General features: G+C 39.6%; 1 protein-coding gene across 1 annotated transcript; it reads left to right on the top strand.

The window, feature by feature from the left end:
* The first annotated feature begins 3393 nt into the window (after positions 1-3393).
* ammecr1 (AMMECR nuclear protein 1) lies at positions 3394-14300 on the top strand. The gene is made up of 6 exons (XM_015977351.3): positions 3394-4010; positions 8599-8709; positions 11809-11923; positions 12043-12133; positions 12213-12309; positions 13451-14300. Exons 1-6 carry the CDS (start codon positions 3538-3540, stop codon positions 13563-13565), a joined length of 1002 nt encoding a protein of 333 aa, XP_015832837.2. The 5' UTR covers positions 3394-3537; the 3' UTR covers positions 13566-14300.
* The last annotated feature ends 3618 nt before the right edge of the window (positions 14301-17918 follow it).

The following is a 17918-nucleotide window of genomic DNA, read 5'->3' as shown; positions in this document are numbered from 1 at the left end:
ATTAAGAAAATGGCGCTTAATAAATCACCTGGTCCAGATGGGCTTACAGTTAATTTCTTCCAATTTTTTTGGGAAGACTTAAGGGAAATCTTATTCAAAGCTATACTGGCCAGTATTGAAAAGGGAGAATTGATGCCTAGCATGAAACAAGGATTAATTACATTAATTCCTAAACCAACCAAAGATAAGCGACAATTGGATAACTTAAGGCCTATAACTTTACTAAATACAGATTATAAAATTTTCTCTAGCTCAATTGCAACAAGGCTTAAACAAGGGGTTTCAAGTATAATTAGTGAGACACAATCAGGGTTTTTGAAAGACAGGAACATTCATAATAATATCAGATTGGTTTTAGACTTACTGGACTACAATGATCTAATTAGTGATGACAGTTTTATTCTTTTCTTGGACTTTTATAAAGCTTTCGATTGAGTAGAACATCCTTTTATTTTAGAAACACAAACTCCATTTGGATTTGGGAATAAATTTAGGAAGATAATAGATATACTATATAATGATATAAGTAGCTCTGTGTCGTTAGGCCATGGCACTGGTAAAAGATTTAGCATTAAAAGAGGAATTAGACAAGGATGTGGAAGCTCTCCGCTGTTATTCATAATGGTTGTGGAGATGGTCGCAATTTTAATTAAAAATAGCAATGTGGCCGGAATTGAGATTATAGATAATTCGTTAATAATTAGTCAACTTGCAGATGACACTACTCTTTTCTTAAAAAATGAACATCGAATTCCCCTAGTAAAACAAATAATAACTACATTCTCAAAAGCTTCAGGCTTAAAATTAAATTTAAATAAATGTGAACTATTGGCGTTAAAGGAATGTCAGGCACAGTTTTTGTACGATATACAGGTGAAAAAGGAAGTAAAATATCTGGGCATCACAATTTCAAAACATCACAAAGTGGTGGAAAAAGTAAATATTTCAGATAATGTTGACAAATGTAAGACAATCTTAAATAACTGGTTACAAAGAGACATCACAATTTTTGGAAGAATATTATTAACCAAAATGGATAGTTTATCTAGATTTATATATCCAGCTTACTCTTTATCAATATCAAATAAAATCATTAAAACAATTAATAGCTTAAATTTTAACTTTATTTGGAGAAATAAATGCCATTATATATCTAAAGATGATTTGGTTAAACCATACATTGAAGGTGGGGGAAACGCAATTGACTTTGATGTAATGAATGGTGTTTTGAAAGTGAAATGGTTAAAATCCTTCCTAAATAATCCACACTCCATCTGGTTTTCTATACCAAGTAAGGTCTTTAACAAACTGGGAGGTATCGATTTTCTTCTAAAATATGACTTTGAAATTACTAGGCTACCTATTAAACTCTCTGCATTTCATAAACAGGTCCTTCTTTATTGGAAAATGTTATTTAAACATAACTTCACTCCACATAATAGCCCAATTTGGAACAATAGATATATCCTAATGAACAGAAAATCTATTTTTATCCAAGATTGGCTTTCCAAAGGTGTTTGGGCAATTGCCCATTTTTTAGATAATGAAGGACATGTTCTAGAACATCAAGATTTTTGTCAAAAGTTTAATATCCAATGTTCTAAAAATAAATTTAATCGGGTTATAAGATCATTTCCACTGTCACTCAAGAACAATCATTTAGTTGTAAATGATATAATATATTCTGGCATCTCCCCCAGGTTAAGACAATTATTTATAGAAGATATTCGATTTTGTGATGATAAATGCAATAATAAGTTTCTAAGATCTTCATTAAGGAATCTCTTCTATCCAAACTTACTTAGACGTAATTACATATTAAAATATTTCCAAAGGGAAGAAATTGAAAAAATAAGAAGTGATTATATCACCTTCCCTATCGCTCCTAAGGGGAAAGAAGTCCAATTTAAAAATTTGAATAAAATTTACCCAACCAATAGACTCCTTGGGGATAGATTCAATATAGAAGCTGGTAATTGTGTATTTTGTGAAACAGAAGAGGAGGACTTAGACCATCTATTTTTTTTGTGCAATTTTATACAAATATTTTGGTTAGATTTTCATGCCTGGCTTTGTTCTAGTGGGATTCAAATTTCCCCATTTACCTTAAATATGATAATGTTTGGAGTGTTTTTGAAAGAAAAGAAAGTTAGTTATGGTGTTAATGTGTTATTAATTTTGTGTAAACAGTTTATACATAAATGTCGATTTTTTAAGACCAAACCAACACTAGCCTATTGGAAAAATGACTTAAAATTATTAGTTAAATCTTTGAATTTAGTTAAAAAGAAAAAGGCTGGTTTGTTTATTTCCTTTGTAGAAGATTTTGAGTTAGTAAGTTAATAATCTATTAATTAGATGACCCCAGCTTTAGATTTTCGTTTTCTATTGTTTTCTCTTTCATATACATGAAAATGTTGAATATGCATGTAATGATTATCTTTTGAATATATAATGTAAGGTGCATTTTGTTTGTATGTTACCTTTTCTAAAAAAAAAAAAAAAAAAAAAAAAAAAAAAAAAAAAAAAGTCTACGGTAGCAACCGGGCGCAGAACATTTCCTGAATCCGGTTCCGGCGTGCCGACAGCACAGATGCCTGTGTCCACTGCCTGATCGTAGGGGCTTTTACCCGACCAGCACAGAACTGTAGCAGCTGACAGGCGGCGGCGGAGGAAGGGTTGCCAGACCCAGCGGATTTCACACGGTCCACGGACTAGAACGCTCTTCTGTCTGTCTACATGAGCGGATGACAGCCTCCCAACAAACCCGTGCTGAAAACTTTCAGCTCTCCGTTTGACGCGGGGGTGGTATTGAGATTTATAACCAGGTTTAAGTGCAGTCATGATGCAGGTGCAGACTGGGCTAACGGTACTGAAATTACTTGTTCGGCGCTGACGCGTTTTTATTGTGCCATGCCAACCCCGCATTGTCAGATGCCATTTTCCTCTGCGTTACCCCGGCGTCTGGGATCTCTACATTCTGGGCCTGTTGTATAATTAGAAGTTTATATGGCAGTAGCAGACAAGCTGGTGCAATGAGAAGCTACGTTGCCCAAGACACTGTGCGCAGATTGTGCTGAAGCTGATGGGTCCTGCATACGCAAGCTCCCGGCTTCCACTTGGAGAGGCACTGGCGTTCGGCTTCACATCTGGACCGCCTGGCTACTGTCATTTGCGGCCTGCTTACACCGGATACTCCCTAAACTTGCATGTTTAAGGGGAACTGACCGAGATCGCTTTGGATGGTGTTAGAGAGAAGGGGTGGCCACTGGAACACCGTCTCTCGACTGTCTGACTACTGAAGGGACAAACGCTTGTCCCGATAGCCTATGTATTTTGCGTGAGTCACGCATTTTCACAGGCAACGATAGGGTGACATTGCATTCTCACCACGTCGATTTTTTCTTCGTCTGACAAAAAATAAATAAATAAAAAACAAAAAGAGGGAAAGTGAAGTATTGTCCGTCGTACGTAGCAACGCAGTGGGATTTCTACGTCTGGTCGGCGTCTCCCCCCACCCTTCCTGCGGTGACGGTTATGGGTCGGAAGCGGTGTGTCGGTGCAGATTGTTCCAAGATGGCGGCCGGGTGCTGCGGGGTGAAGAAGCAGAAACTGTCGGGATCTCCCGGGTCGGGGGGTCCCGGCGGGGTGGGGGTGGGAAGCGGGGTGGCAGGAACCGGACATTGTGGCTCGGAGTTGGGGATTGGCTCCTCCGCGGCTGTTGCAGCTGCGGCAAACGTGAGCCGAGTCAACGGCCTGGGGGGACCCGGGGGTAACGTTAGCGGCGGCAGTAGTGGTAGCAGCAGTGGCACCAACGCTCTGTCACCAGTCCCGGCCGGTTATACTACATCCGGCCTCTCCCCGAACATCAGCCCGGGACCTGGTTCGGGAAGTGGTGGCAGAAAAATGGTTGTCTCCGCGGAGATGTGCTGCTTCTGTTTTGACGTGCTTTATTGCCATCTGTATGGATACCAACCTCCGAGAACACCCAGGTTTACAAATGATCCCTTGTAAGTACTTTTGTCGTTGTCTGCTTTTTTGTGTGGAAAAAATGGCATTGTTATGTCTTAACAAAGGTTGTCTTCACAGAACTTGTTGAGTTTAGCCTTGGAAGTTTTCTTCACGGTTCAGAAAATGAATTGTCACACCGAAACTACAGTCAGTCTTCGCAAATTCTACTCGAAAGGGTTCGCTGAATGTAGCCTATTTTGCCCAATTTGGAACTCGGGCCTAGTCGAGGAAACCGCACTCAGACCGGTGTTTTGTCGAAATAAGCACCCCTACCGCGAAGAGTCATTGTCACAAGAAGCTAATTTTAAGCCACTTTCATTGATCAAAAGTACAAATTTGTGGTTTTCGGAGCAGTCAAGGGCACAAATATTTATTTCGTATGTAAAAACATTTAGGTATTGTTTTCCAGTAAACTATTTTTCCTGATAGCGTTTCCTGTCTGAAAATCACCCTGTGCAGCCTTCATGTCAACATAAATACTTTTTATATAGCTGTAGCTGATGAGGACGATCTTGTACTCTTGTAAACTTTAGATTTTTACATATATTTTTTAAAATATATATATCAACATGAGCTTCCTCTATGAAAACGTGTTGGAACACACAGGGGTACCTTTTCTGACACAACACGTCAGCTTAACCCATACAAAAACGCTCCACTGAATGTTAGATGATCCTGACATAAAACTGTTTTTTGTCAATGAATGTCGATGTATACGGTCAGTTTATGTTCTTTTACGCGTCAGTTTTGGAAATAAATTAATAAATTCATGGTACTGACGTCCTAACTCGCAAAACTGTGGCTAAGGTATAAACCTAGCTAACGGTGTTTGCTACTAGTGTTAGCTAATATCCGCTAGCAACTGAAATTAAAACGAAAAGAGGACGGAAATAATATAACATCGCTTTTATGCAATGCTATAGAACACTGTTCGTATGTAGAATGTATGAGCTAAACAGCAAAAGTTGACTTTCGTTGTTTGTGATCGTAAATCACCCTAAACGAACCATGGATTTCTACATACTAGGCTTAGCTTTGTTAGCTGTAAGCTGTATTAGCCTAGCATCGAACTAGTGTGAATTTTGTTTATTTATAGAGTCGTTCAATGTCTTAATGATATCATGACAACATCAAAGTTCAATTGTATCACTTAATTTTTACTAATTTCACCCAGTGTTGGTGAGTTTTGCCGTGGAATTAATACAAACTAACGGAGTTTATCATCGACCAACAAAGAAAATATGCTAATTGCTAAGTGCTTAGCAGTTCTAAGCTCTGCCTTATCTAACCGGTGTTAAAGAGGGACTAGTGGCACCGGTAGTTAAATAAAGCAAGCACAAAGCCGGCTATGTCTGGCCATTTAATCATCTAAAACTGATATGTTTCTGACACGGTTAAAGTTACCGTCAGATCAATAAACGTATATATTTTGGGAGGAACCGCACACCCATCGCCCTCCACGGAAACCCCACCTTACAGTAATGTGATCGTATGTGCCTGAAAGGTCCATTACTCACATTTAGAAGCTTTTAAACCTTTTTTTTTGCAACCTTGATTGATTGGCTCCTTTTTTAAATTCGAAAGTCTAAATAAAGAAACACGTTTCTAAGAGTAAACTTTTTACAGGAATTAAAGGAGAATACTATTTACATGGAAAGCACTTTCTGTATTATGCAAAACGGGTGATCTTGTGTGTTGTGCAAGTTCACATTCCGCAAGAACTAATTAAAAACCACGTTCACAAGATGAAAATGATAATTTCTTGTCACTTTATCATTAAATACATGCATCTGCAGGAGCATTTTCCTACAGAAGTTATTAGTTTTTTTGTTTTTTATTAAAGGGTGCACGATAGAATGGTTTTGGTGATGAGATTTTTCTTGTTTTAGTTTGATGCCTTTAAATTGTTAATGTTTCCCAAAAATCAAACTTTGTTCCTTTTGAACATTAGCTGCTAAAGTACATCCAGCCTAGTGTTTCTCTTTTCTCTGCTGGTATTTAATACAACTGATTACACAAACGTAAATTGTTTTAATTGGTAAATTCAATTATCTATTCTGGATTTCTTTTGCTCCTAGTTTTTAATGATTTTCTTGCTCAGTTACTGGTTTTCAGCCTCTTCTGTTTCAAAACAAACAAACTAAAAACTTGACCAGACCTGATAAAGTCGGATAAAAAGAAATCTGTGTTTTCGAGTGTTCCCTGGCTTGAATGTCCATCCTCCATTTTCCACACTAAGCTTTAAGCCCTCCCAACTGTTTTATAACAGCATCTGTGCTAACAGGGATTAATGCGAGGCTGCAGTGACTTCCAGAACAAGGTATTTTGCAAAACCTTGTGAAAACTTGGCAGGTTTGTGATCAGTTAAGTGTTGCCTTCATGCAGTAAAAGGGAAGGTGAATGAGTTCATTAACCCAGAGAGCGATTAGGCTTTAGACGTGTAGGAAGTTAAAGCGTGTCAGATGTGAAAGCTCCAGCAGCTTTGAAAAACCAGTGTTTGTGGTCTGATGTGTCCTCGACGTGTCCTTCACTTGAGGGACCTGTCAGGCTGAATTATTGAAATGCTGAAAGCAACTCTCAACATTGGTCATAGTACTCTGGAGCGTTAGTGCGCAAAGCCTCGGAATGTTGCAGCGTTGCCACCAATCTTGGTGCAAGACAACAGCAACAGCTTTAATTAAAGCAAAAGTCTCTATACATATAATTATTATTATTTTAAAATCTGTTTCCGAATGTAATGGTATGAACACAGTTGGCAGCAAACATTGCTGTGTTTTTTTTACATGAGTACTCCGCTAATTTAGTTAGCTCACCCAAGTATGTTTTGTAGCGATGCAGCACATCAGTTAGATGTTAAAGAAGGATTTAAGGGTATGTTTGTAATTTTATTAAACATTTATTAAATTTGAAGCAGTAAAGAGCAGTGATGGGGAAAAGTGGGAATAATGTCAGAACAGAAGCAAAATACAGTCATCTTAAATGATAAATGACCCGCACTTGTATAGCGCGTCTCAGAGTAAGGACTCCAAAGCGCTTTACACTACAGTGTATCATTCATCCATTCACACACACACATTCACACACTGATGGTGATGAGCTACGATGTAGCTATAGCTGCCCTGGGGCGAACTAACAGAGGCGATATTTTGCAACGCTTTCATATTTTTAAATCATCTTCTTGAGCCACTATGTGCTAAAATGACTCTTAACAGGATAAATGAAAACCCACCAAGCCCCCATCGCCAGCCCTATGTAATATTCCACCTGTAACTTCAGAGTTGCCGGTTTGCTGTGTTGGGACTGTTGCTGCAGTCTGCTTCCAGCACATTTCCAGGATGTTTTCGACCTGAGCACAGCTGATTTGTTTAATTTAGTGATGAATCACTCCTGTAGACACAAATGAAGGCTGGAGAGAACTTCCAGCTGTTAGATTAAGGTGTTAAAAAGACGAACGCACAGTGAAGAGATTCTAAAAATGGACACTGGGGGTGCTAAAAGCAAGCCAACACTTCCTGGTTTATCTTAAAGAGGGGGTTTGGAAAATATGCCTCAATTCTTTTCCCCGAATTCTGACCACACAGATGCTTTATGGTATGGCACCCAGTAGTATTTTTCCGTAGGATTTTGTTTAAAAGCATCTGCGCTCCTGATAAAACACCCAACTCTAGAGAAACAACACTTTTTTGTTCATATAAGGCAAAAAAAAAAAAGCAATCTTCCACTTTAATAATAATGATAATAATAATGCATTGAACTTATATAGCGCTTTTCAAGACCCCCAAAGACGCTTTCACACACTCTCACATTCACACACTGCTAGTGATAGTAAGCTACTTGTAGCCACAGCCGCCCTGGGGAGGTCTGACACAGGCAAGGCTGCCATTTGGCGCCGTCGGCCCCTCTGACCACCACTAACACAGGCAAGTTGGGTGAAGTGTCTTGCCCAAGGACACAACAGCAGGATACCCTGGCGGGAGCTGGAATCAAGCCCATGACCCTCCGATCATGAGGCAACCCGCTCTACCACCTGAGCTACTGCTGCCCCAATGCAACTTTTATTTTTGGAATATAGTTTATTTTTTAAACAGTTATGCAAATTTCAGGATTTGCTCATAGGAGATTAAGAAAGAAAGATGATTTGTTAAGAAATGAAGATACTTGACAGGCTTTGTGTAATTCTGGCTCTAATTCCCTTAGAAACAAAATCCAACATCTGCTATCGTTCTCTCCAGTTATGCGGCGTTTAATATGACTATTTATTGTTATTCACTCCTTAGCATGTACATCAGACATGTGGTTTCCATCTGTTAGTCACTGGGCTGATTTCCCTCTCTGTACAAGCTGGAAAATCCCAGATCCTACATGAAAGGGTGGAAAATTGATGTCAAACAGGGGAAAACAGCTGCTAATGCTGATGGCTTAAAATGATGCCTAAAAGTCTTTGATGAAATTTGATCCATCATGAATGAGGACTGAAAAAACGCAGTGTGTGCTGTTAGCACTGTTTGTGCACCACAGAAAAGTTCATGTGATGTGAAAGTTTGAGTCCAGTTACTTTAAAATTGTCTGTTTTTGCTTGTTTTTCAGTCCGCTGTTTGTCACATGGAAAATAGGCAGAGACAAGCGGTTGAGGGGTTGTATAGGTACATTTTCTGCCATGCATCTGCACTCAGGACTCAGGGAGTACACCCTTACCAGGTAAGAAACAATTCTCATGGATGATATTTTTTGTGGTGGTCGCGCAGGTCTCTTTGGTACTGTGCTCTACCCGACAGGCTTATGAAGCATCGGGGGAAACCCTGATATTATATTCCAACCCTAACCAACACAATGGTGTGACAGTGTAGTGTTTCAATCCTTATTTTGTCCTTTAACTTATTGTATTTTAAATTTTTTGTAGCTTAATTGAATGTAATTAATATAAATGATGAAATCCTGTCTGTTTATTGTGGTGGAGCACGTTAATTCAGATTAAATTACTAAATTTGCGCTTTTAAATGATTTAGGTGGGGAAAATGTGGGACTGGGTGATATGGTCTAAAATTAATATCACGATATATTGAGGATTTCAACTCGATAACGATAAATCAACGATAACTACAGGTATGCGCAGAAACAAAAGTTGTCCACTAGATGGGGCTGTCATGTACCACCTTGACCCCGGTTTCACACTGCGAGCATCAACGGAACGGAACGGCAGCGAAGCGGCACTGCTTCAAATAGAATCTAATTATAGTCTATGGAGTGTTTCAAACCAGCCGCTACACGGCAATTTTCAGGCGCGTCCCAGAGGCGGCATGCCGCGTCGCTAAAGATAGGATCGAGTTCTATTTTTCCCGCGAGCCACTTTTGGGACACGTCAATTTCCGCAGTTCACATAGTGCGAGACAGGAAACCACACACTGTTTCAGTGTAAAATCCCCGGTTATTTTCAAAATAAAATGTATCGTTGCAAAGTTATATATAACTTATGTCAGCACGTTTGACCGAACGGCTTTCTTTACCAACTGTTTCTTTCAAGAAGTGCAACGGTGTGATTCCTCCCGGCGGTTGTGATCTCTTGATGAGGAAGGATGGTGGAAATATCGAGGCAATTCGTTGTCTTGCGAGGAAGGTGTCGGAAGTCTCGAGGGATTTAGAATCTCGCGAGTACAGCGAGGCGCGGCGAGGAAGCCGTGCCGCGGCCAAGGCTCTCCCGGTGTGAAAAGGACCGCTTTGAAGTTCGCGAGTGAGCCGCTCCGCTGCTGTTCCGTTCCGCTGATGCTTGCAGTGTGAATCCGGGGTGAGTCACATTTTTACGTGACTCAAGGTGGTCCAGCTTCTTAAAGGGACATGAATGTTGCCAAGCTACACGCATCTTTTCATTTTTTTATCATCAAATTTATTGACATGGGAAAAATGATCACGATGAGAGTCAGAAATTTTGATAACGATACATTTTTGATTTATTGCCCAGCCCTAGAACAATGACTGCAGTGGATTATTTTTAAGAAACCAATAAGGATTTACAATTAAAACTGGAACCACCCACTAGGTGCTCTTTTTGTTTAGTCTCACTTTGAGTTTTTGGTTTGGCTTATTAGAAACGGTTGTTGGTCCCTACAGAGCCCTGAGCTTACCTCCCTTAGGATTACTTCATCTCAGTTGGACACAGACTTGGAAGAACCTGAAATCTGTAGTTTTACAGGTTTGGATAATTCAGTTTTAAAAAATCCGATTTGTTTTCTGGGAATAGCTATTTTATTTATTTATTTATTTATTTGTATTTTCTGTAAGTTGGAAACAAGAATTTTCACAACAAAATGTTCAAAAGTGCAAAACATTTATTGTACATCATTTGCCACTGGACAGTCATGATTCAGGCCACTAACGTATCTGCTATCCTTTTGTTAGCAGCATATCGTCTTTAACTTTAATTGAAACATGCAGAAAAGTAAATATGTACACAAAAATTGCCTACAGAGATTGAGTCTGCTGTAGAAATCATTTGTTGTCTCTAATTTATTTAATAAGTTCTTCTCAATTTTTGCAGTCAAGCAGACGTCCATGAGCTTAATACCATGCCTATTTCTTAGGCGGTGTCGCATTTTACAGCCTCCACCACGATCCTACCCACAGATGAAGCGCAGATCAGGTAGTCATTGGATTAGCGGTGCACATGGCTGCCTGGGTGCAGACTAGAGCCTGTCACTTCAGAGTAGCTCTTACTGCTGACTGGCATGGCACACACATCGTCCAAAATAACTCCAGACACCATCCAAATGCTGGTTCTATGGCCACTAAAGAAAAGAATGGCCTAGTAAGCGATTGAAAATTACAGGCCTGGGAGTTTTTTTGGAGTGCTTTACCATTTGAGGCCCCCACTGTCTCACCGCATTTATAAGGAGGGTCTGCAGTCCTATCAGGGTCATGTTAAACACACTTGGCAGTGTGCGAAGCAGATAACGATAGGATCTCTGTAAGTGGATGTTTTGTTTGTGTTTGCTATGACATCATAGTTTCTAGTAGTCAATAGAACTAATTTAAGTTACACTGGAATTTCTGGCCACCACACCTAATTAATATTAGCAAACACAAAAATGACTAGAAATCCATTCATTTTAAGAATTTTGCACTTGCATTTGGTGCATTGAGCCATCCCCCACCCTAGGGATTGTGTGTTGACAAGAATCTGAAGATAGGATAAATGGGGGAGACTGTTCTGTGTTTTGTGATATTAAAAGTCAGACAATATTCACAATATTTATAACTCGATTTAACTGGAAAACTCAGGTCACACACTTCCAAGACACATCCAATATTATTATGAGGACTGCTGTAAAGACACTGACACTAGTCAGTGACTGGATGCAATCTGCTGGGTTCCTTATATAGGAAACTTGTTACTGATTGTCTTAATGAACTGACCTGTATTGGAACGTTAACTTTGTGAAGTGTCTTGAGACGACTTGTGTCGTGATTTGGTGCTATATAAATAAACTAAATTGAATCACCAGATCTTTGTTCTGTCAGAATGAAGGCGATTCAAAATGCTGCCACCAGGAAAAATACACACTGACACTTTAAAGCATTTTTATTCCCAGAAAACTGAATGTTATTTGGCTTTTTTAAAACTGAGAGGTTAAACTTTTACTGTTTTTAGTGGTCTGTGCTGCATTATTTATCACTGTTTTAGTGCCCATCAGCGGGAGCCTTTTGAGTGTGATGTATTAATGAGTGAACCATTAGACCTTTTAAGACTCGATGACTTTTATCTGTCCAGTAATGCTGATTGTCCGTGGGCTTTCCTGTCTGCAGTGCCCTTAAAGACAGCCGCTTCCCCCCTATGACAAGGGATGAGCTGCCTCGCCTCTTCTGCTCAGTGTCTCTTCTCACCAACTTTGAAGATGTCGGTGATTACCTTGACTGGGAGGTAAAGGCAGCATAAAACAAAGTGTTCTTTTTCAAACCCTCTACATTTGCAGCTGTTTTCAACGTAAATCGTTCACAATTATCAACTGTCGTGATTTAACTTCTTTTTGCTGATTCTAGGTGGGTATTCATGGTATAAGGATAGAGTTTTTCAGTGAAAAAGGATCAAAACGCACCGCCACCTACCTGCCAGAGGTTGCAAAGGAGCAAGGTGAGGAGCGTTTTGTTCTTCTGAGACATTTCTTTTAATCACATATTTAAAGCTGTGCGTTTCTCCTTTTTACCCCTAGGTTGGGACCACATTCAAACCATAGATTCCTTACTACGAAAGGGAGGGTACAAAGCTCTCATCACAAATGACTTCAGGAAGACCATTAAATTAACCAGGTATAATTAGGTTTGTTCGACCATGGTGATGCATGAAGGGATCGGTGCGGTTTCCGTAGTTTTAACCTGATGCCGTTTGGTACCACACTGAACATAGACCATAACCCGAGGAGAGAGCCAAGAGATTAGAAGGTCAATTATTGGTCAGCATGTTTAAGGTAAAGACTGGAAGACCATCTCCAAGCAGCTTGATGTTCCTCTGACTTTTCCTTTGTTGTTTTAAAGTCATAATCTGCGTTGGAGTCTAAATTCAATTTGGTTTTCTCAATCCATCATCCCACCATCACACTAATGTGGAAAGGAAGGTTACAAAGCTTCCATAACAAATGACATTAGGAAGACCGGTAAATTCACAAGGAATAATTAGATTTGTTTGGTCGTGGTACATAAAGGCATCAGTGCTGTTTCCATAGTTTAACCTAGATTAATGTTTCTAACCTGAAGCTTCAAATCTAAAATATAAACCCCTGTAATCCATGTCCAGAAGTGTGCAAGATTGTTGGTCTCATTTTGTTTCTTTTGAATAATCATAAAATAGAACCGGTGTTGGTAGAACATGACCCTAGGGACATGTTGAACTAAGCTTTTTGCTGTAGTGGACATCAAAAGTGGAAAAGTGGATGCTGAAAAGTAGTCACAGTGCTGTTGTGGACGAGGTTCAATACCACACTGAACATGGACCATTTATTGACCAACATGGTAAAGAATATGACCATCTCCAAGCATGATGGTCCCTAGACTACTGTTGGACAGAAGTTTAGGACCATCAGGGACATTGGCATCATCTCTCACAGTAGTTTGATTAAAAGATTGAGCTAATAAATATTAAGTTCAGTGTACCATCATTTTTTTCCATGTGCTGAACCTCAATTCAAAAGGATGTCAGGTTTTAGTTGGTGTATTTTGTCAGAAATATTTAAGTATATTATGTTCTGTGTCTGTTTTGGTGACCATTAGTGTTGGGCATGGTTTGATTTTGAATGATTCCGATTCCAGTTCCTCGTTTCGATTCTGGTTCCTATCGATTCCGATTCTTTCAAGACATTACATGTTTTAAATGAGCCAGCTAACCACAGATTGAGACTGATCACAGCTGAACTGACACGTTTCCCATAACTGCCACCTGTTTTCTCCACCCTAGGTACCGTAGCGAAAAGATGACGATGGCTTATGCAGAGTACATCGCCCTCCGCCAGCACCATCACTACCAGAATGGCATTGGTCACCCAGTGCCGTCTTATAATCATTATTCCTGACAGCGAGCCGCATGACCAATCACTGGACCTCTCCGCGGACCTTTTCCCAGGAGAGCCCGCCCCCTCTTGGTCTAGCTATTTCTACTACTGTACCATTTTATGATGATAGTTTCCGTTGCCGTGCTGGCCGTCTCCCAGACGTTGACATGGCAACGGGTGGCAACGAAGCAAACATTGATTATGGCAAGAAATCCATGTGTTTCTTTTTGTTTGCCTGTGGTTGAGCTTTTGCAGCATATGCATACCTATATCTATAACCCCCTTTATTCATAATTTTTGAAAAATTAAACCAATATTAGAGTTGATGAATATTGTGTCTTTACAGCAAACCTAATCAGGTTTTTGATTCTGTGGATGGAAGGAAGTTTCGCTTGTGTGGATTCGTAACATCTAGGCTTTGCTACAACTTAACATTTACTAATAAAATTCTTTTTCTTCTTTCTTTTTGAAAATCCTGACATGGAATATCATGTAGCAAGGCAACTGCAGTTCTCAAAGGCTGTGTCCTCTACTTCAGTTCCTCTCAAAAACTTGATAGTTCAGGTTGTTTTAGCCTTGTGAACTCTCGTGCTGTAGTTGGAACCATGTATTGGGATGTGTGTACTCCCAAGTGTAGATAGGATTGTGACGTCATTTTTTGCGCCGGCCTTTGCCGGCAGTGTTTATTGGTCGAGCTCACAATCGTGTGTTTGTGTGTTGCTGTGTGTGGGTGACAGAAAATTAAAACCAGTAAAATAAATGAGAAATTAAATTTGATTTGAAGGGTTTTCAGATTCCTCCCCCTCTGAGATGTGTTGGAAATCTTTAACTGTGGGGTTTTTTTCTTCCTTGAAAATCAAAGTAATTGTGGGGAATTTGTGTAAAAATAGCTGGTTTTAGTACGTTTGAGAGGGGGAGTGGGTGTGACTACAAGTCTCCAAGGGGACTAAAAAAAAAATTCTTTTAAATTTGTGTTTGGCTTGAGTTTACTGGCAGGGAGTCGCTTTACAAGGAAAAACAAAAAACATTTAAAGCCATATTATCTTTATTCCACACTTGTTGGAGGCGTCCATTACTGGACTTGATGTGTTTGGTATTCTCTGGCCTTGAGACACTGAATGCAAATGTACAGCAGCGAGCTTCAGGCCAGGTGTTCTCACTTTCTAGAAACATCGTCTTGCCTTTGTCAGGTCACATCTAACCCTTGTCTAGTCATCCCACTAAAGTATGATGATGTAATGGGGAAAAGAAATCCTCTTGAATGAAGACTCACAACAAAAGTGAACTTATTAACATGTCAGTGTCGTGTAGAAGTGCATGTTGCGGTAGTGCAGCGGGTCGACTTAGTTGTTGAAATTGCACCACCACCCCTCCGTTCTTGTGCGCACTTAGGTCCCGTTGACCCGTGTGTCTACAGCACAGGGAATGTTTTGATCCGTGGTCTGTTTTGTCAGCTGTCTGGCAGTTTAGGAAAGGAAAAAAGAAAGAAAGCAGCTGATTTCTGTTTGAGCCGAGTCTTTGCATGGGGCCTCTGCGTTGAGGTTGATAAAGCCAGGGCCTTGTAAGGACTTCTAAAGCCAGTTCCCATCTAATTATACGCAGATGTGAGTCCGAGGCACACTGAAAAATGTTCAATGAGGATCATCGTAGGTTCTGCTCATTAGGTTGCTCACTGGAAATTTTTGAGAGGTTCTTGTTACTTGACTAACACCCTTTGTTGTAACAGCCTTTACTAACTGACGGGTTATAATTTTTTTTTCTTTATGCAAAAATGTCAAGGGCTTTTGGCACTCCATCCACAGTAACCCGAAATAATCCAGATTTCAGTTGTGTTGCCTTAAATGATTCATGAAATGACAGACCAGTGGAACATGCTCTGAGTGCTCCTCTCTCTCGGTTCGCTCCGTCCCAGCTCTACTTGAATGCCTCACGTTGTAGGAAAGGGCTTCAGAAAACGACATCTTCGTGTTGAACGAGGCTTTCATCGCCTCACAGGGGATCCTGTATACCGGCTGTCCCCCGTTTGCCCATATCCTATGTATAGATTTGACATAATCATTATCTATTAAAAACAAGATTAAACGTGGGCACTATGGCGTTACCCTTTATGTTTAAACTCAATGACAGCTTTGGAAAAAATGCACCCATCACTACAAGAAAGGAACAGTCAGGCACTCGTTTCCTGGTCCGTTGAATACAGCACAACCTGAATTTTTTTTCTGCTGCAAAACCAAATTGACCATGCTGTTTTACATATGTCTTTGTATATACATGCAACGTGTTAAGTTGCATGTACGTATGAGTATGAGACCTATGGTTTTATCCATGATATGCTTGATCTATGGCTTAGACACTTATGAACCATTAAGAGATTTAAAAGACAAATATGGTGCTATCGGACCTCATATTGGGGTGGTCACAACTTGTGACTGGTCATGCGGACTCATTGATCATATCATATACTTAATGATGCTACATGTAAGATTTTCTCTAGAGTACATTACTGTGAATGAATCATGACGGCCCGTTTTAATTCTGAAGGATGACTCTTTTTGACAAACAGTAGCCCCTTCCCCCTCTGCAAAGCTCTGCTTTCATTGGTATCGGTGGTTAGGGGATGGAGAAGGACGCTGTAGGGGCTATGGAATGTACTGTTGATGGTCGTCGTCGCATTTTAACGGTGATGTATTGTGAGAAAATCCTACATGTTACTTTTTACAATCCTTGATATATGCAGATCTTTTCAACAGGTGTTTTATTTTTTTCCTTTTTCCTACCAGTGCAAGTCAACATGGTGCTGGTTTGAAAGGACAAGAAGTCACATGTTAACCTCCTGCCCCCGTTGCTCCCTACACTGTGGCCCAACCTCATGGCCTAGTTTGTCCAGCTGTGATGAGTGTCATTCACTAGCAGTTGGTAGTCGTCATGGTAGTTAATGCCTCACCAAAAAGACTGGAAAAAAGTTTACAGAAGATGGTTTTCTTTAAAGTTTTGAATCAATTGACTTCTTAAAAAAACACCAATTTTTAGTTGCCTGTTGGAGATGTCTTGGTCTCTACTAAACTCACGATGAAGCATCTGATAGGTTTGAGTTTTACATCCGAATTGCAGAACAATTCCCCCCCCCCCAATATCAAGCTTGACGAATCGATACTTCGCCGAGTCATTAGGAACGTCATTGGTAGATAGATGTAGCAGACTGCGTGTTTTGGTTCCATACCAGGGTCAGAGTTCAGCCTCTGTATTCCCTCTGTGATCATTCTGATATTTCGAGGAATGCTCGAGCTCACGTTACCTTTGTATGTCTGACTGAACCAAAGATGCTAGTGGCCATGCCCAAATGCTGCTCTACAGGCCTGGCTTCCTGTCCTTCCAAAAACAAGCCCTTCTATTGACAAAATGTTCTTTTTGTGTGTGTGAAAGAGTGTGAGTGGGTGAGTGTGTGTGTGTGTGTGTGTGATTTTCTCAACTGTCTGTACTTATAAGCAACCTGGTTTTTCAATGAATTTTCATTGATTCTGTCTTTAATGCCATTTACGGCATTAAGATGGCAACACGGTTGCTAATTGTTACTTGTTTTGTTAGTATTATTATTATTATTGCTATAATATTCAAAAATGAAAATCCCATGGTGTGCCTCCTAGCTTTATGGGTTTATAAATGTTTCTTCTTTTCTTTCCTAAAGACCAGCAGTTATACTTTGTATAAAAGATGGATTTTTTTTTTCTTATTTTTTACTCCATTAAAGATGAAAAAGTCTGTTTTCTTTACTCTCGACCCAGTAGCTGCACTGGTATACAATCGCACTGACAGATAAAATTTAAAAAAATAAAAGAGGGATAAGAGAATCAATAATAATAATGATAATGACAAATGAGTACTACAATAAACTTGTGTTTAAAGCTTTTATTATAAAAATATTTTAAAAACAAAAAAATCTAAAAATGACTGTTTTTGTACATCAAAATAAATTTTTTTCAAAGGAATATTTTGGATCTAGTTTCAAAATTATTTTGGTGGTTTTCTATGTTCTGAATTTTTGAGACACTGACTTCTCTGAGACGTGTCACTGTACTAAAAGACTGTTGCAGTGGCCTGATGGGCTGGGAGGGTTGCCTGGTGTAACTCCTCATACCAACATTATCTTTTCTTCGTCGTTTTTTTTTTAAATCTTGTTTCCTCCCACTCCTTTTAATAAAAAAATTGATGGGATACTATGAACTGGGCAACTTCAATTCCATCCCTGTAGACCTAGAACGAACCTTGCTTTTCCAATTGAATTGCTGTTAGTGTGTCGGGACTCGAAATGGGCATTTATTCTGAACGTATGACTCCCAAAAGAATATTTAACAAAAGGAGGGGAAAAATGGCTTA

Source organism: Nothobranchius furzeri, chromosome 10 (assembly GCF_043380555.1).
Source record: "Nothobranchius furzeri strain GRZ-AD chromosome 10, NfurGRZ-RIMD1, whole genome shotgun sequence".
NCBI lineage: Eukaryota > Metazoa > Chordata > Actinopteri > Cyprinodontiformes > Nothobranchiidae > Nothobranchius > Nothobranchius furzeri.
Note: the sequence above shows the minus strand (reverse complement) of the source record. Positions and strands in the feature narration are given on the sequence as shown.

Excerpts from the sequence above, each read along its gene's own strand:
- ammecr1 (XM_015977351.3), top strand. The coding sequence starts at position 3,538 with ATGGGTCGGAAGCGGTGTGTCGGTGCAGATTGTTCCAAGATGGCGGCC. Across the intron at positions 4,011-8,598 it reads AGGTTTACAAATGATCCCTT|TCCGCTGTTTGTCACATGGA; the intron begins GTAAGTACTTTT and ends CTTGTTTTTCAG. Across the intron at positions 11,924-12,042 it reads GTGATTACCTTGACTGGGAG|GTGGGTATTCATGGTATAAG; the intron begins GTAAAGGCAGCA and ends TGCTGATTCTAG.